At 41.2% G+C, this 20,143-nt stretch overlaps 1 protein-coding gene across 9 annotated transcripts in view; it reads right to left on the bottom strand.

The window, feature by feature from the left end:
- HTR7 (5-hydroxytryptamine receptor 7) overlaps positions 1 to 18,243 on the bottom strand; it is a 109,296-nt gene extending 91,053 nt beyond the window's left edge. For all 9 annotated transcript variants that reach the window (XR_006270793.1, XR_006270791.1, XR_006270792.1 and 6 more), the window contains exon 1: positions 17,630 to 18,243. Coding sequence is in view for 6 of the 9 variants with exons in the window: in XM_043476031.1 (XP_043331966.1) it covers positions 17,630 to 18,174 (545 nt within the window). In the remaining 3 variants the exon portion in view is untranslated. The remainder of the gene's footprint in view (positions 1 to 17,629) is intronic.
- Positions 18,244 to 20,143: the final 1,900 nt, after the last annotated feature.

The following is a 20,143-nucleotide window of genomic DNA, read 5'->3' as shown; positions in this document are numbered from 1 at the left end:
ACTATACATCAATAAAATAAAATGCATCAAAACTATATAAAATGAAACAAATAAATAAATAATAGAATTCTTGATTTTTACCACCAGTTCTGCAACTCTCTTATTTGGTCAACAGCGTAACCATCAACTGAGCTGCTTGAGCCCAAAGCACAAGGTCATCCTTTATCCTTCTCTGTCATCTAATCCCTCAGTCTGTTGGGTTATTCATGTCCAGCTCTTTGCAACCCGATGGATTCAGCATGCCAGGCTTCCCTGTCCTTCACTATTTCCCAGAGTTTGCTCAAACTCGTGTCCATTGATGCCATCCAACTATCTCATCCTCTGTTGCCCTCTTCTCTTCCTGCTCTCAATCTTTCCCAGCATCAAGGTCTTTTCCAATGAGCCATCTCTTTGCATCAGGTGGCCAAAGTATTGTAGCTTCAGCTTCAGCATCAGTCCTTCCAATGAATATTCAGGATTGATTTCCTTTAGGATTGACTGGTATGATCTCTTTGCTGACCAAGGGACTCTCAAGAGTCTTCTCCAGCACCACCCTTCAAAAGCATGAATTTTTCGGCACTCAGCCTTCTTTATGGTCAAACTCTCACATCTATACATGACTACTGGAAAAACCATAGCTTTGACTACAAGGACCTTTGTCGGCAAAGTGATCCCTCAGTTAGTCCTGTCAATGTACAGCCCAGATGTATCTCAAATCCTTCCACTTTTCTCCAACTTCACTCTTTTAATCTTCTTTTATCTTAACAATTACAGAAGCCTTCCCATTGGTCTCCCAACCTTTTATTCTCACTCCTTTCCATTTCATTCTCCACAAAGTAACCACAAGGAACTATTAAGACTATAAACCAGATCATGTCACCCAAGACTTCAAAGCGAAGGGTTCCACTTTATTTAGAAAAAAACCCACTCTCTTTACCTGTCCCAAACCTCAATACGACTGTGACCACTGCTCTACCGTCATCACCTTCTGGGCTTTCCCTTGAACTCTCTACTCCAGTCACACTGGCCCAGGGCCTTTGCACCAGCTGTTGCCTTTGCCTAAAATGTTCTTCCTCCTGATCTTCTCACAGCCAAATCCATCACATTTCTTACACCTCAGTGTATATGTCACCTCCTCAGGATCACCCACTCTAACACATCATTCTGTTTTAATTTTTCATCTGGCACTTATCACTAATGAATCAGCGTCCATGTGTGCATGAGGCTTTTTTTAGTTTATCTGTTCCTCGTCTGTTTATTTTTACTCAAATATAAAATTCAAGACAGTAAAGGCCTCATCTGCTTTATTTAGGATAAACAAGAGTAACCAATGAAGACTAAGTAATCAATAAATACTGAAGATGTGAATAGATGAATCCCCTAGGATTCCCTTAACTTAAAAAAGGGCAATTTTTCTATGTTAAGAAACTGCTATCAGAAGACTATCACCAAAAAAAAAAAAAAAAGAAGACTATCACCTTTGTGACCCCGAAAGGAAGCCAGAGTGATAGAAGCCTCCAGCATTCAGAAAACTGTCAACTATGAAACTGTGAGGCAATCTATTTTTCAAAATAGGAGATTCTGCAAAGACTTCTCTTGAGAAGAATATCAGAGATATCTTCAAACCAAATGTATAGAATATACATTTCCCAAAAATAAAATTCTGAAATATTCAAGCAGCTGGGCCAGATTGATGATAGATGGCTTGAAGCATGCCATTTAAGTCTCCCCATGTCTGACTACAAATATTGATAGCCCCCATGAGGTGGTTCTGCCTGATGTTCCAGATAAAAGAACCATTTGGAAGGAAGAAAGCGATCCAGCTGCCTCCCTTTGAGAGAGTGGGAAATATTATCAGAATGCCCAGAAATACAGAATTTGAATCAGAACAGAGGCCAGGATGAAAGTGAGAATACAAACTGGCTAAACAGGCAAAAATAAATCTCCCCAAATAGATGCACTGGAGATGCTCCCCCGAAGGCCCACAGCTGCTCAGCCCCCAGGGGCTGGCATCCTGTACTTCAACAGGCAACATCAGAAGCAGGAGCACGTAGGTCTGACCTCACAGCCCTCGTTGTGCAGCAGCCTTAACAAGAATTCTTCAGTCACAGAGAGGATGCTCAAAAACAGACCATAGAGTACTGGGGGTTTTATCAATGGAAGTGCTCAAACCACCCAATTGTTTGCAACCAGAAGCTAAATGATTCACGAATCCCTTCAAGAAAGGTCATATCACACAGGGATTGACTGAAAAGCAGTATGTACAACCTAACTTTTTAAAGGTACAAATGTTCTGGTATGTGAAAAAAATAGTTTATGCTCAACTAGATAACCTCTTGAGGACGAGGCTGTGTCTTTCTACACCTTTGTATCCCGACAGTACTTAAATACCCAGTAGGCAAACAAGGGTTTGCTTAGTAAATAAAGGTCAGCCCCACCATCTCCGCTAACCTGCTTGCCCATGTACCCTCTCTCTACCTGTCACCTCCCCTCCCTCTCTTCTTCTCTCTCTACATCCATATCTACCCCCACTTACCTACCCCTCTTTTCACCCTCCCCCTTTACACACACACGCATACATACTTGGCCTCTTTGTTAGGGCCTCTTGCTCAGATTCCAACTTAAATCTTTGAAAGAAAGTGCTAATCACTTCAGTCGTGTCTGACTCTTTGCGACCTCATGGACTATAGTCCACCAGGCTCCTCTGTCCATGGGATTCTCCAGGCAAGAATATTGGAGTGGGTTGCCATTCCCTTCTCCAGGGGATCTTCCTGATTTAGGGATAAAACCGAGGTCTCCTGCATTGCAGGCAGATTCTTTAACATCTGAGCCACAGAATGGATCTTAATATTCCATAATATTCCACAGTGACCTCACCTTAACTGTAACCCAAGAGCTAATGGATGGACTGGAGTGGGGGATGCCCTGGATCAATGCTAGAGGAAAATGTGCCAGAAGACATCTGGTCGTTGTCCCTGTCTGAGCAGCCCGACACCTATGGCTTTCCTTCTGGGTTTCATTGGCTCAGTCCAAATATGTTTTACTCATTGAAATAAAAAGAGTCTGGGATTTTTGTTTCATTGTGCCTGCCTTTTCAACCTGCTTCATGGCACAGCAATGATGATAATAAAAAGCTGACTCCCGGGCTCTAAGCTGCTAAATTTTCGCGTCACTAGGGCTTTGTTTATGTCAATGTTCTGCACATGCGTGGAGAGCAGAAAGTGACTCACCAGTTTACTATGCCTTAATGGGATGACTCCTCAGGACTGTCCAGTTGCCTCCACACTGCTTCTGTTTCATCACACAATCTCCCAACCCTAATTTGGTTTCCAAAAAAATTCCCCAAGAGGAATATTTCATAAGAAGCTGGAGAATAAGAAGGCAAGGCCAGACATTTGGGAATCAGAGGTACCCACCCTCCCTCTCCTCCTTTCTTCTTCCCTCTGTCAATCCATATGGATTAACTGAACACCTACTATGTGGCAAGTATTATGCTGGGGGTGGGGCACACAGTCTCCAACAAGAGAGACCTTGGTCCTGCCATGTCTGCTGTATGGACAATCCCACAAATCATGAATCCACTACAGTTAAGTTAAAACCGGTAATTACAGACCGAGGTGAGTGAAAGGAAGAAAAACTGCAGGGAGTTATAAGACCAAGATAGTCTGGGGATTCTCAGAATGCTTCCATGAGGCAGTAACATCTAGTCAAGGACCCGTCTGAAGAGTGATAAGAATTAACTCACCCAAGAGGCACATAAGAGTGTCAGGGTATGGGGTGGGGAATAGGCAATAAAAAGACTTGTGAAGTCCCTGAACAGCAAAATGTCAAGGAAGTGAAGGAGGCTCAGAGTTGCCAAAATATGGGGGGAAGAGAGACAGGGGGAGGAAGAGAGATGATCTGTAAGATAGAGAATTGAATTGAATCAAACCAAATCTTGGGTAGAAGTCGGCAAACTCCAGCAGCATTAAATCTGGTCCCTGCCTATTTTTGTATACCAGCCCCCATCAGCTAAGAATGCTTTCATATGTTTTAATAGTTGAAAAAATAAAAAGAATAATAGTTAATAATGTTGTGAAAATCATATGAAATTCTAACTGCAGTAGCCATAAATAAAGTTTTATTGGAACACAGCCATGCCTGTTCATTTACATACAGTCTACAGCTGCTTTCATGCTACAGAAGCAGAGCTGGGTAGTTGCAACAGAGACCATATGGTACACAAACCCAAAATATTTACTATCTAGCCCTTTACTGAAAAAAAATTGCCAACCCCTGATCTAGTAAGATACACAGAAATCAGATTACAAAATCTTTTAAATTATATTAAAAATTTAGCATCTTATCCCCAAAGCAGGGGAACTCATTAACCCATTAAAGAGTTTGAAGAGGAGAACAGCATAATTCAGTAGTGCCCAAACCTGTCTGCACACTGGACTAACCTAGGAAGCTTCCAAAATATAATGCATAAGTTTTGCCCCCAGTGTTGTACATCAGCCGGGTTTGTGTATGGCCTGGGTATGGGTTTTGGAATTTTTTGAAGATTCCAAGGTGATTCTGGTGTGCAGGTAACTTTGGCAACCATGGATAAAATCACATTTACATTTTTATAAGATCACCCTAACTCAGGGCTTCTCCCTCTGGCTAGATACACATTAGAATCACCTGAGGGATATTTTCAAACACACTGATGCCCAGGCCCACTCCACATAAGGATCTATACAGACAGGCTCCGAGCACTGATATATTTTAATTGCCCAGATTATTCTAACATACACCCAGGCTTACACACTCTTATCAATGTGTGGCAAGAGTAGCTACAGGGAGAGTCCTGGGAGGCTACTTCAAGGGGTCCAAGTTAAAGATAACAGAGACTTGGGTTGAGTTTCTTGTCCTGGGAGTGGGGAGAAGAAAAGTGAAGGGACAGTCAGTAGGATCTGGTGATGGGCTGGTGACAGTGAGGGGCTGGGTGGGAAGTTTCAAAGGTGATACCTAAATGTCTAGCAAAGAAAATGGGTGCTGCCTAATGCCATTTACTGGGATGGGAACCTTGTAAGAGGAACAAGTTTAGGGGGTAAGAACATTAGTTCTATTATTCTGACATCTTGTTGAAAGAGAGGATACCTTGATGGAGTTAAGTCAGATTGAGGCTATAAAGGAGGCTGGGGTCAAATTACAATAGGCCTTGAATGCTATACTCACAATATCCTCCTCATTCAGCAACCAATGGCAACAATGTAGTAAAGGAACACATCAGGGCTTTTGATTCAGTTGGTGTTCTTGCTCTGTACAGTGTGTGTGTTTCCTCAGCTTCCTCATCTACAAAATGGGATTTGAAATGTTCATACTCTCCTATACCTTTGGCCAGCAGACCTCAATGTCAGCAGAGGCCTCAGTAAACACCCTTACAAAGGTGTTATGAAGATTAAATGAGATATTATGTGTAAAGTCTCTATGAATTCATGTAGCACAGAAGGCCGTTGTTCCTAAATGTCCATTCCAAGATGAACGGACAAAGAAGATATAGTATACACATAAAATACAATACTGTGCTGTGTTGTGCTTAGTCGATTCAGTCATATTCAACTCTTTGCAACCACATGGACTGTAGCCCACTGGCCCCTCTGTCCATGGGGATTCTCCAGGCAAGAATACTGGAGTGCATTGCCATGCCCTCCTCCAGGGGATGTTCCCAACCCAGGGATCGAACCCAGGTCTCCCGCATTGCAGGCACATTCATCTGAGCCACCAGGGAAACCCAAAAATACTGGAGTGGGTAGCCTATCCCCTCTCCAGGAGAACTGCCCGACCCAAGAATCAAATCGGGGTCTCCTGCACTGCAGGCAGATTCTTTACCAGCTGAGCTACCACCTGGCCATAAAACAGAATAAAATAATGCCAACTGCAGCAACATGGATGGGTCTAGAGATTACCATACCAAGTGAAGTAAGTCAGAAAGAGAAAGACATACACCATAAGATATTACTTATATGTGGAATCTAAAATAAGACACAAATTAACTTATCTATGAAACAGAAACAGACTCACAAACATAGAGAACAGACTTATGGTTGCCAAGGCGGAGGGAGAGTTGGGGAGGGATAGAGTGGGAGTTTGGAATAAGCAGATGCAAACTATTATATATAGAATGGATAAACAACAAGGTGCTACTGTACAGCACAGGGAACTAGATTCAATATTCTAAAATAAAACATAATGGAAAAGAATTTTTAAAAATAGTAGTCATTATTCCCAAAGGAGAATGACACAGTGACACCTCACAATGATGCTTTAGGAAGTATATAGAACATTAGTGTGAAGGATACACACATAGGATAAGAAACTGGCACTAAGATTTAGAAGTTGTGACAGACAACATAACAATATCTGTTCAACCACTACTAAGAAGTCAGGGACATGCAATCCAGTAGAGACTGTAACCCTTCAGGGTCCCTGCTACCCTCCCAGTTCAGTTCTCCTCCTTCTGGAGCATGGCCCTGGTTGGTTGTCCAGCTTGACCATGAGTTCTAGCCACTGTACTCACTATCCAGTTGACAAGATGGAGAGAAAAAAACAAAAAGAAAAGGATTCGTTACCATCTTTCTAAATTCCATATATATGTGTTAGTATGCTGTAATGTTCTTTATCTTTCTGGCTTAAACCCTATATGCAAAACAGAAAAAGAGACACAGAAATACAGAACAGACTTTTGAACTCTGTGGGAGAATGTGAGGGTGGGATATTTCAAAAGAACAGCATGTATACTATCTATGGTGAAACAGATCACCAGCCCAGGTGGGATGCAGGAGACAAGTGCTCGGGCCTGGTGCACTGGGAAGACCCAGAGGAATCGGGTGGAGAGGGAGGTGGGAGGGGGAATCGGGATGGGGAATACGTGTAAATCTATGGCTGATTCATATCAATGTATGACAAAACCCACTGAAATGTTGTGAAGTAATTAGCCTCCAACTAATAAAAAAATAATAATAAAGAAAAAAAAAAGAAAAAAAAAAAGAAAAGGATTCTATCAACTCTCAAAGAATATATACATGCTGAAAATTAATTTTAAAGATGATCAAGGATGACTTCCTTCAAAGAGAAAGGGGATCCAGAGAAGCCAGAAGGCACCCTGCACTGCTGACTGCAGCAGAATTAAAGCCAAGAGCAGAACTCAGATGACTGAGGCGAATGAGTCATGGTACCTGGCGAGGAAGCAAGGCTTCAGCCAGACACCAGTCAGAATTAAAGATTATAGCTCTTGCAAATTAGCCAGAGGAGTTCCTGCAACTGTGGACAATCCAAAGACGAGCCCTGCCCTCACACATGAGGCTGAAAGCCAACAGATGCTGACTGCATTAAAACAGTAACTGCATCTGCTCAGATTAACCATACATCTGATGTAAATCCTAAACACCTCACAAGATGTCATCAAATAAATACTTCTGTCCCTTTAATATAAAATAAAATATAGATGTAAGAAGCTGCCGAAAATACACATGGATATTTTCATAGTAACTTTTAGAGAACCCTCAAGATACCTTGCCTGTATCCACCTCTACGGGCAAGAGATAAAACATTACGCCATCTCAAAAGCATGCCTTTCTGATCACCATGATTCTTCCCACCTAGAAGTAATTAATCACTATCCTTGTTCTCATGATGTAGATTTCCTTTCTTTTCTTTATAATATTTCCATCTCTATGTATCTCCAAATAATGTTGCTTGTTTCTATTTTCAGATGAATAGAATTACATTATATGTGTTCTTTTTACTCTGTTTCTTTGGCTCAGCATCATGTTTGCGGCTTCAAAGCATTATATTTATGGGTGAAAGGCCACAATGTCTAAAATTTGAGTTAAAATACTGTGAGGAAGGAGTTACAATGTAAACATTAAATACTTTGTGATGGATAGATTAGGCTCTTTATACTAGACTCTTGGCTCTTAAATTTTAAGTTTCAAAATTTTTATAATAAAAAATTGCTTAAATTACTTTGTGAGATTCCTTTTACTACAGCAATTTTCATTGCTGTATAGCAACAGTTTTCTAAGTAAGGTCTCAAAATCAAGAGCATCAGAATCATTTGGGAATTTGTTTGAAATGCAAATCACTGGGCTCTACCCCAGACTCAGAAGCTTTTGGAATGAGGCCCAGTAATCTGTGTGTTAATAAACCCTCCAGATAGTTCTGATGACGCTCAAGTTTGATAATCACTACTGAATAGTGTTCTATTATGTAAATGTTCCACAGTTTATCCATTCTACTATTGATACATTTATATATTAATATATTTCAAGTTTGGGGGTTTCAAATTTGTGAATATTATAGATAGTTTGTACAAGACTTTTGGTGACAAGAGCCTCTGACATATACCTACTGGTACAATAACAGAATCACAGGGTATACATATTAATATTACCTGATAATGCCAACTATTTTCAAAGTGGTTCACCAATTCACAGTCCCACTAGTAATGTACAAAGGTTCCTTCCGCTCTACATACTTGCCAATATATGGTATTTTTCAGATATTTTCATTGTTGCCATTTTAGAGGGTTAAGCACTTTTAAGCTTTCTAAGTTGGGATCAAAAATCATGTATTAGGGAATAGAATTCCAGACATGAAATCATAGTATTGCAACTATATTAATTGGCAGATCTGCATGGAATAAGCCTGACATAGAAAGAATTTGGCATGATAGAGAAACTGAAAAAGGCCAATATGATTATACTATGAAAAGCAAAGTGAAATACAGTACAAAATGTTGTTGGAGGTAAGAGAGGAACAAATCAGGGACCCTGTAAGCATGCTAAAGACTTTGAACTATATTCCTAGTGAAATCAAAAGCCAATGAAGGTTTTTAAGCAGGAAATTTACATGGCTATATTTCTCCATCTGTATATTTAAAATCTTTCAGGCACACATCCAATTCTCCCTATAATGGAGTTGCTTAATGCTTCAGACTATGCTTCTGCTAAAAACAACTAGAATAGCTGGATAAAGCACAAATACATACACACACCTGCTTAAAGGCATAGCAGAGTTTTTAAGACAACCAGTAATTGAGGGGACAAATCCCAGAGATAAGGGAACCACAAAGAGACGAGCCAAAATTATGCAGTCATTCTTTCCCTTGGGACATTTGCCTAAAGTAGGGGAGGGGTAAGGGGCTGAGGATCCAGGCAAACAGCCTCAACATAGTTGCTATTAAGAGGCAAAAATACCAGAAGAAATTTCAGTAGTCTCTTGAAGAAAGAAAGACAAAACTTAAGAGCCCTGAGATGCCAAGATCCAAATAAAAAAGAAGCAGAAAACGAAGCCCAGCACTTGGCTGGTATTCCCCTCTAGACATCTGCTCAAGTCTAAAGCTGTGCAGGGCATGAGGCTAAGAAGACAAGGAGAAGGCTCCCAAAAACATTTTCAGCAAGAATTTTGATAGTCTCACACTGCTGAGGAGAGAAAAGCGTTCTGGACTAGCCACAGAGGGGGAAGTCTGAGAACATCCTATGCTCTTAGCTGCAGTTCCAAGAAGGCTACAACCTAGAAAGAGGCATCGGCAAGTGGCACACACAGCTTTATCAAAACTAAACCAATGGCTATAGTCAGCTAAGTTCCCAGCTGGATTATAATAACCAGTCCCCCAATGTGCATACCTGGAAGTTTTTTCTCTGGAGATAAAATCACACACAACATTCACAATTTTTCATACAAAATGTTGAGTATACATTCAAAGCTAATTAAACATGCCAAGACACAAAGCACAAACCCAGAGGGGAATAAAAAAACAGATCACAGACACAGAAATCACAAGTGATCTAGGTATTAGAGTTAGTAGGAAAAGAGTCTAACTATGATTAATATATTCAGAAATATAATAAGAAGGTGGGAAAATTCATAAAAGGCAAAGAATTTCACCATAGAGTTAGAATCAATAAAAAGAAATGCAAAAAACAGGATCAAAAATAATTTCTAGTACTGTAAAATTAAAACTACTGAGCAACATATTAGACATAGCAGAAGACATGATTAATAACTAGGAAGGTAGGTCAAAATTCTTCAAAGCTGAAGCACAGAGAAAAGCTAAAATGGAAAAGAAAGAAGAGTAACATACATTTATGATAAAGGAAAAAGACCTAAATTACGTAACTTTGAAGACAGAAGAAGAGAGAAAGAAGGGGCAACAAAAATATTTAAAGAGATACAACCAAGTTAGAGATACCAATGCACAAACACAAAAGTTACTAAGAACTTCATCAGGGTTGACAGCAAATATACAATAGAAAATAATCAATAATGCCAAACCTAGGGACATCACAGAAAGATGGATAAAACTAAAGGCAGAAAGAAAATCCTAAAAGTAACCAAAGGTAAAAAAACACAATATCTTCAAAAAAAGTTTTGATAATGTTGGTTAATGACTGACTTTTCAGCAGAAAGGATGGAAGCCTGAAGACAATGGAATAAGATTTTTAAAGTGCTGGGAAAAAACCTTCATTAATAGAATGACATACTTAGAGAAAATATCATTCAAAATGACAGTAAAATTAAGATATTTTCAGATAAGTAGAAACTGAGAGGATCTGTCAGCAGTAAACCCTCACTTTGAAAAAATGCTAATAAAAGTCTAATGGGCATAAGAAAATGATCCCAGATGAAAGCATGGCAATGTAGGAAAAAAATAAAGAGCAATGGAAAAGGTAAACATGTGGGTATATAAGAATGAATATTGATTGTTTAAAGTAACAATAAAAATTCTAATACATTTTTAAAATGTGTATTTTAGATTAAAATGCATCTATAAAATGAAAGATATGAGAGGGCACATAAAATTAAAATGCAATAAGGTATCTTATTATGCACTACATTTACCCAAAAGAAATGAAAATATGTACACAAAATGATTTATACATTATATATTTATAGAAGCGCTGTTAGTGACAGGCTTCCCAGGTGGCACTAGTGGTAAATAATCCACTTGCCAGTGCAGGAGATGCAAGAGACATGGGTTCAATCCATGGGTTGGGAATGATCCCTGGAGTAGGAAACAGCAACCCACTCCAGTAATCTTGCCTGGAAAATTCCATGGACAGAGGAGCCTGAAAGGCTACAGTCCATGGGGCCGTAAAGATTCAGACACGGCTGAGCACACACACACCTACCTAATTCCTAGTATCCATGGTTAGTGACAGGTAGAAACTGAAAACAATTCAAATGTGCATCTACAGGTGAACTGATAATCAAATTAAATGGAATACCACTCAGGAAAAAAAGGAACAAAATACTGACAGACTAAAAACTATTGATGAATCACACGTATGGGTTTAGAGTAAGCAAAAAAAGATGCCAGGTTTAAAAGTACACAGTATACTATTCCACTTTGTGAGGTTTTGACCAAGAGAAACTAGTTTCTGATGCTAACAATCAGGATAACTGTTATCTTTGGGAGTAATATAAACTGGGAATGAGTAAGAAGGGACCTCTGGCTGGTTAGTAACGTTCCATTTCTTGATCCAGTTACATTCATAGGTTCACTTCATAGAAAAGGATCAAGCTTCACATTTAGGATCGTTCATTCCTCTATAAGTATTTCCCAAAAAAACCAGTTATACACAGCATAATAAGACTATATCAACCACTAAAATATAGCATTAATATATATGCTACTCCCTAATTACCCCCACCCCCGCCCCACTAGAGATAACTAACTACTCTCATAAATTTGGTGCTCACCATTCTTCTGCACTAACTTACATTTTGACTCCTTATATATAAGTTCACCTAAACAATATATAGAATTGTTTTGCATGTTTTTAAACTTTATATAAAAGATAATTTGATTTCTGTATTTAAAAGATCATTCTAAAAATGGCACAAGGAAACTTCCTAGTGTGAAAAAATATTCTATATATTATTTAGAGTGTTGGTTAAATGTGTAAAAACATTTGTCAAAGCACATCAAAATGTACATTTAATATCTGTGCATTTCAATACAGGTAAATGTTACCTCACTTAAAACCACTTTTTAAAAAACAAATCATTCTAGCATTTTCATAGGCAATGGATGAGAAGTGAAATCAGGAAGGCCAGTTAAAATATTACAGTAGACCTGGTGAGGGCCAAACTCATCTCTCTGAGAAGGAAGGAACTAAAGTCAGGTTGTGCTCATAGTTCTTTGAACAGCTTAATTGTGAAGTGAAGGGCTTCCCAGGTGGCTCAGATGGTAAGAAGCTGCCTGCAATGCAGGAGACCCGGATTCAATCCTTGGGTAGGGAAGATCCCCTGGAGAAGGGAATGGCAGCCCACTCCAATATTCTTGCCTAAAGAATCCCATGGAGGAGGAGGAGGAGTCTGGTGGGCTATAGTCCATGGAGTCACAAAGAGTCAGAGACAACTAAGCAATAATCCTTCCACTTCCCACTGTGAAGTGAAGCAGTGACTGGAAGGAGGAATAAGGCCAAAGAGAGTTCTTAAAAATGGAAGATGGCTAGCAAACAGAATCCAACAACATATTAAAAAGATCATACATCATGACCAAGTGGGCTTTAACCCAGGAATGCAAGGATTCTTTAATATCCTCAAATCAATCAATGTAATACACCTCATTAACAAATTGAAAGATAAAAACCATATGATTATCTCAATAGATGCAGAAAAAGCCTTTGACAAAATTCAACATCCATTTATGATTAAAACTTTCCAGAAAGCAGAAATAGAAGGAACATGCCTCAACATAATAAAAGCCATATATGACAAACCCACAGCAAACATCCTCAATGGTGAAAAATTGAAAGCATTTCCCCTAAAATCAGGAACAAGACAAGGGTACCCACTCTCACCACTACTATTCAACATAGTTTTGGAAGTTTTTGCCACAGCAATAAGAGCAGAAAAAGAAATAAAAGGAATCCAGATAGGAAAAGAAGAAGTGAAACTCTCACTGTTTGCAGATTACATGATCCTCTACATAGAAAACCCTAAAGACTCTATCATAAAATAACTAGAGCTAATCAATGAATATAGTAAAGTTGCAGGATATAAAATTAACACACAGAAATCCCTTGCATTCCTATACACTATCAATGAGAAAACGGAAAGAGAAATTAAGGAAACAATACCATTCACCATTGCAACAAAAAGAATAAAATACTTAGGATTATATCTACCTAAAGAAACAAAAGACCTATACATAGAAAACTATAAAACACTGATGAAAGAAATCAAAGAGTACACAAATACATGGAGAAATATACCGTGTTCATGGATTGGAAGAATCAATACTGTGAAAATGAGTATAATATCCAAAGCAATCTATAGATTCAATGCAATCCCTATCAAGCTACCAATGGTTTTTTTCAGAGAACTAGAACAAATAATTTCACAATTTGTATGGAAATACAAAAAACCTGGAATAGCCAAAGCAATCTTGAGAAAGAAGAATGGAACTGGAGGAATCAACCTGCCTGACTTCAGGCTCTACTACAAAGCCACAGTCATCAAGACAGTATGGTACTGGCACAAAGACAGAAATATAGATCAATGGAACAAAATAGAAAGCCCAGAGATAAATCCACGTACCTACAGACATGTTATCTTCAACAAAGGAGGCAAGAATATACAATGGAAAAAAGAAAACCTCTTTAACAAGTGGTGCTGGGAAAACTGGTCAACCACTTGTAAAAGAATGAAACTAGAACACTTTCTAACACCATACACAAAAATAAACTCAAAATGGATTAAAGATCTAAATGTAAGAACAGAAACTATAAAACTCCTAGAGGAGAACATAGGCAAAACACTCTCTGACATAAATCACAGCAAGATCCTCTATGACCCACCTCCCAGAATATTGGAAATAAAAGCAAAACTAAACAAATGGGACCTAATGAAACTTAAAAGCTTTTGCACAACAAAGGAAACTATAAGCAAGGTGAAAAAGACAGCCCTCAGATTGGGAGAAAATAATAGAAAACGAAGAAACAAGGATTAAAAAAATATATACAAGCAACTCCTGCAGCTCAATTCCAGAAAAATAAATGACCCAATCAAAAGATGAGCCAAAGATGTAAACAAACATTTCTCCAAAGAAGACATACAGATGGCTAACAAACACATGAAAAGATGCTCAACATCACTCATTATCAGAGAAATGCAAATCAAAACCACAATGAGGTACCATTACATGCCAGTCAGAATGGCTGCTATCCAAAAGTCTACAAGCAATAAATGCTGGAGAGGGTGTGGAGAAAAGGGAACCCTCTTACACTGTTGGTGGGAATGCAAACTAGTATAGCACTATGGAGAACAGTGTGGAGATTCCTTAAAAAACTGGAAATAGAACTGCCATATGACCCAGCAATCCCACTCCTGGGCATACACACCGAGGAAACCAGAACTGAAAGAGACACATGTTCCCCAATGTTCATCGTAGCACTATTTATAAAAGCCAGGACATGGAAGCAACCTAGATGCCCATCAGCAGACAAATGATAAGCTATGGTACATATACACAATAGAATATTACTCAGCCATTAAAAAGAATACATTTGAATCAGTTCTAATGAAATGGATAAAACTGGAGCCCATTATACAGAGTGAAGTAAGCCAGAAAGATAAAGACCAATACATTATACTAACACATATATATGGAATTTAGAAAGATGGTAACGATAACCCTATATGCAAGACAGAAAAAGAGACACAGATGTATAGAACAGACTTTTGGACTCTATGGGAGAAGGCGAGGGTGGGATGATCTGAGAGAACAGCATTGAAACATGTATATTATTAAGTGTGAAACAGATCACCAGTGCAGGTTGGATGCATGAGACAAGTGCTCGGGGCTGGTGCACTGGGATTACCCAGAGGGATGGGATGGGGAGGGAGGTGGGAGGGGCATTCAGGATGAGGAACACATGTAAATCCATGGCTGATTCATGTCAATGTATGGCAAAAACCACTACAATATTGTAAAAAAAAAAAAATGGAAGAGGAAGCTTGACCCTATTGAGAGGCAACACAGAAGACAAAGAAGAGATGAGGGTTTAAGGGTTGAGTCCTCTAGAAGGTGAGAGGGGATGGGATGGTCTGATCTCTGCTGGGACACAATGCCTTCTTGCTTTTAACTAGAAGGAAGTAAAGGTATAGATGCAGGAAAAATTGTTTGGTGATAGAAAGACAAAGGAGTTTCCATTCAATGGCTGCTACTTCTTCAATGATCATGGGTCATTATCTATAAAGGGTGAAGATTGGAGTGTTGAAGCTTATGAAAAGGGGCATGAAATTCCATGGGAAAAGGCTGGGAAAGCATCCCAACATGGTGGGGAAAGGTTAAGAAAAAATCTAAGGTTCTATTTTGCAAGGTTAAATGACTAACAGGTATCCAAATCAAAAATGGGAATATTATTATTCATCTTTGCTTATGCTTCATGAAGCACAGTGTAACAAATAATAGGTACATGAAAGAATGAAGATTAAATCTTTTCATATGTTCTTAGCACCTTTTTACATTGTTGGCCATATTCTACAATGGAAATCAAGAAAAAATAGAAATGATGTACCTTATCAATCAATCGCTATCAAATGCATTTTTCTTTTCCTCAGTTTTAGTTCTGTGTGTTCTTGGAAGAAAAACAATCTGTGTCTTCCAATGTTACAAAGTCTTCATTTTATCAAAAACTGACATGGTCATCCTCTAAAAAAAACTGTTCAGCAGAATTCACCAATGGGGCAATTTTCATTAAAAAAAAAAAAAACTGAGAGACAAACTCTGCATCCCTATGATAACACAATTTGTGACAATCATAAGGATATAGCTGAAAAAGAAATTAGAAGCTCTTGCCAAGAAGGATTAACCTGATCTCTGTATTGGAGACCTTCGTGCTGCTGCTAAGTCACACGTGCATCATGAGTAAAGAAAGCCTTCAGCTTGTGTACAGGAATCTCAGGGTGACCCCAGCAAACAATAAGCACACTGTGCTGTTTGTTTATCATTTATCAATTGTGAAATAAAAAAAAGATTATAAATGCATCACTTGCAGTAGAAATTATTTTTATTACACTAAGCTCCATTGAAAAGGGCTCCATTCATGCAAGAAGCACTGTTTTGGCTGGATGAACAGTCAGATTTTTACAGTTATAATTCAAGCATATACTTACTACATATATTGAGTGCACTCTCCTAGTTCCTGTTGCTACAGTCAGACTACAAATGCGTATTTGCGGTCATGCTTAACTACAGTAATTCAGAACTTCAGCTGTCAAGTTTGGAGCTAATATTATCATGTATGCAGTTCATGTTCTACTCTTAAAAATAATTCCTTGTTTGCTATCAGAAGCTCCTAATATAATACACAAAATAGCAGGATCAATTTTTTAAAATAATCTATATCTTTAACTTAATGTAAATACAATGTACTTTTTTCCCTGAAAATATCCCCTTCCTTCAGTAACTATAAACCCTGGTGAAGGAGTAAAACAGAAGAACATATTAAATATATACAAAACACACACAGAGAAAACAGCAGTGTTTACAGGGAGGAAAGGAAGGAAAATCTCAGTTTTGTGCTAGACTATCCTTTGAGACATTTTTTTAAGTGTGGAGGCACCAATTATTTCTCCTTTACTGGAAGGTCTACACATTTAAAGGTTCTGTAGGTCCACTAAGAAAATAAGCAACTGTTTCTCTGTGTCATTAAACACAACAGGATACCAGTCCTGTGCCGATTTTAAAACACTAACAAAATTCTAACTGTGAATATTAAGATTTAACATTTCAGTTTCAAGAGAAGCAAAGAGTTGTTTTGTCTCCAAACAGCATTAGAACCATACTCCAAATTGTCAATTGCACAATATCTCTAGCACTGAAGGCTAGCTCCAGTGCAGAATCTTATAATGCTAGAGTCTGAAGAAAACTTGCAGGTCCCCTATTCCAATCTGACACCCAAGACAGGAATTTTTTTCCTCAGCATCGCTGACAGATGGTCAGTCTCTGTTTCAATTACTCCAGTGGGGGAGTTCTCAAGAGAAGATTCCCAAGGGATATGATGAAATGCTAGAATCAACCATTCAGACAGGGAGTACAGCTCCAATAAGCCTGTAGATACAGACACCGTTGCCAGACAATAAAACCAGACTTCCAAAAGAAAGTGATTCAGAATCAGCAATGTTAAGACATGTAGACCCCCCAATCCTGGGACCACCCTAGGTCTTTTTATTGGCCTGGGAAGTAGCGTCTACAATCTGGGAAGCAAGGTGGCTTTTCTCCTGCTGGTTTCTTAAAGAATTGATTCTTTCAGGCTCACAGCAAGGGTTTGTTAGGCTCGGAGAGGATCAAATTTCTTCCTTCTGAAAACCAAGCCAAGGGACCCCCTGGTGGAATTGCTAATGCTTAAAATACTCCTAACTTTGGTCTTAAAATTCTCACTACAATAAACCAGGGCATTCCGAGCTCTTCTTTTAAAGGTATATACAGGCTAAGCTGTAACTGAAGTAGTTTGGTTGGTGTAGGGTTGATGTGTGGGGGTTGATGTTAAGCGCAGCCCTTCATCCCGCCGTGAAGTCTGGTTTACCTGACCAGGAAAGGCGAGCGAGCGGGGCAAAGCTGCCAGCACACCCCCTGCTGGACCCCGTCACAGGGTTGTCCGGCCCTTACCTGTCGATGCTGATCACGCACAGGGTCATGATCGAGGCCGTGCAGCACATGACGTCCATGGCGATAAAGACGTTGCAGAAGAAATGGCCAAAGATCCACTTGCCCCCAATAAGGTCGGTGACGCTGACGAAGGGCATGACCGCCACGGCCACCGAGAGGTCGGCCAGCGCCAGGGACACGATCAGGTAGTTGGAGGGCTGACGGAGCTTCTTGACGAAGCACACCGAAATCACCACCAGGCAGTTGCCGGCGATCGTCAGCAGCGTGATGAGCGTCAGGATGGAGCCGATCACAACTTTCTCGGCTCTGCCGTAGTTGATCTGCTCCCAGCAGCCGGAGGTATTGTCCCGCGGCGCGTCCCGGGTGGGCCCGGGGCTAGCCGTCACCTCCACGACCCCGTGCAGCAGGTGCGGCGCCCAGGAGCCCGCGACCGGGCCGGCGCCGTCGGGGCTCAGGTCTGGCAGCCCGCGCCCCACCTCCGGCAGGAAGAAAGAGCGGAGGTGCCCGTAGAGGTCCGGGCGGCCGCTGCTATTAACTTCCATCATCGTGCCGCTGTGCGCCGCTGCCCATGGAGCCGGCGCCCCCGCCACGCGCTGCGGCTGCCGGCCCGGGGGCTTCACCTCGCCGGTTCCGCTCCGCTCGGCCCAGCCATGAGGCCCGCGCTGACCGCAGGGGGGCGCCCCGGCTCGGCCTCGCGGCTTCGCACGTCCCGGTCCCGCAGCCGCAGCGGACAACACGGGAGCGCGGCCGCCCCGGGGACTACTTGCCAGAGGCGTCTCCGGCACCCGACGGACGCCCGGGACGCGCGGGTTCGCAAGCCGGCGGGCCGGGCTCGGCTGGCCGCACCGCAGTCCGCAGCCCGCAGCCCGCAGCCGCCGCGCCGCTCGGCCGAGAGCGCCCGGGAGGCAGCGGCAGAAGTTGCGGAGTGCGCCCCGCCCCTCGCGCCCGCCGCCGCCGCCGCCGCCGCTCCCCTGCGGCAGCCACGCCGCGTCCCCGTCGCCGCCGCCGCGTCCGGCCGCTGACCGCGCGCCCCGGGATCCCGGACGGGCTTCCCCGGCTGGGCAGGGGCCGCCGCCTCTCCCGCGCCACCCCCCACCCACTGGGCCAGGGGAGGCGCGAGGAGCGCCTCCCGGGATCCCGAGCCGCCTCGCCCGGGGGATCTTTCTTTCCGCGGGAGGCTCATACGCCCTCCGACAGATCCGAACTCCCTTGCAGTGGTCAGGATAGTTTAGTGGGGGAGGACTAGGGAGCCAGCGGATGTCCGGACTCATTGCAAAATGAAGAACCCGGGGAGGATTTTTTTTTTATCTTAATTTTTAAAAAGACCAAAAAAAAAAAAAAACCTTTCTGAACCCTATACCAAGCAACAGATAATTTCCAATTCTTATTTTGACCACTGATAGGAGAAAACGAAGATGAAAAAAGAGAAGCAGCTGAATGGGGCGGGGGTGAGAGCTCAGATGGAGAAAAGGGACAGCGAGGGATGTCTTAGGGTCCTGGCACCTGGGAGGAGCTAGGGGCTCTGGAGAAGGCTCTGGAGAAGGGCCTTCAGAGAGCTTAAAAAACCCATTGTGACAAACCCTCCGGGCGTCTAAAAACCGGCCTTTCCGCTCTGAAATAGACGTTGGCTATATTCAGATTTCAGAGCCTATGTTCAGACTTCAGAGCCTAATATATTGAAATATTCAGAGCCTAATATATTGAAATGAGAGCTAATTCTCCATGGTGTTCTGGAACTCTGGCATGTAAGAAACGACCGCTTATAATGTTCTGCAGAAGAATCCTGGAGATGTATGTTGATTTAATCCCTATTGCCTAAAATCTCCTTGGTATTGAAACCCTGTCAGGGTGGCTGGTTTTTTTTATTTGTGAGACTTATTTCATTCCATTTTGTTCAAATATTTTATCGGAAGCTAGCAGTGATTTCTTTAGTTTAAAGACCCTTAAAAATAAGCAAATCTGTTTTCTAGTTAGGCCCTAGTGTATCATAAATAAGAAGAAAGGGAACAGAAACCTCAACATATTGATAGAGTGCTGGGTTGGGTAACACTCTTCATTCTTCAAGGTTTTTCATTCGTCCTGTTTTTTCAGATAAGGAAACATAGTTGCTATTTCAGTCAGCTAGTAATAGGTTTCAAACCCAGGTTATTCTGATTACTATGTTCATATTCTTCCCTCTAAACATTCCCCCCAAAATTTTTTTAAGTGGAAAAAAAATAAATCCCTAAATCTTGGGCCAATATTGACAGCTCTTTCACTACTGTGAACGTGTCAGGGGCTCTCCTCTGGGGTAAGCGGATCAGTACATTCAGAGGAAGAGTGGAAGGTAACATATAGATCACAGAGCAGCACTGTTTCATAGTTAAGAGGATGAGTTAGGAAGTGTCTTCAACCTTACCTAAGGGGACGACAGAGGATGAGATGGCTGGATGGCATCACCGACTCGATGGACATGAGTTTGAGTAAACTCCGGGAGTTTGTGATGGACAGGGAGGCATGGCGTGCTGCGATTCA

This window comes from Cervus canadensis, chromosome 8, assembly GCF_019320065.1.
Source record: "Cervus canadensis isolate Bull #8, Minnesota chromosome 8, ASM1932006v1, whole genome shotgun sequence".
Classification (NCBI taxonomy): Eukaryota; Metazoa; Chordata; class Mammalia; order Artiodactyla; family Cervidae; genus Cervus; species Cervus canadensis.
Note: the sequence above shows the minus strand (reverse complement) of the source record. Positions and strands in the feature narration are given on the sequence as shown.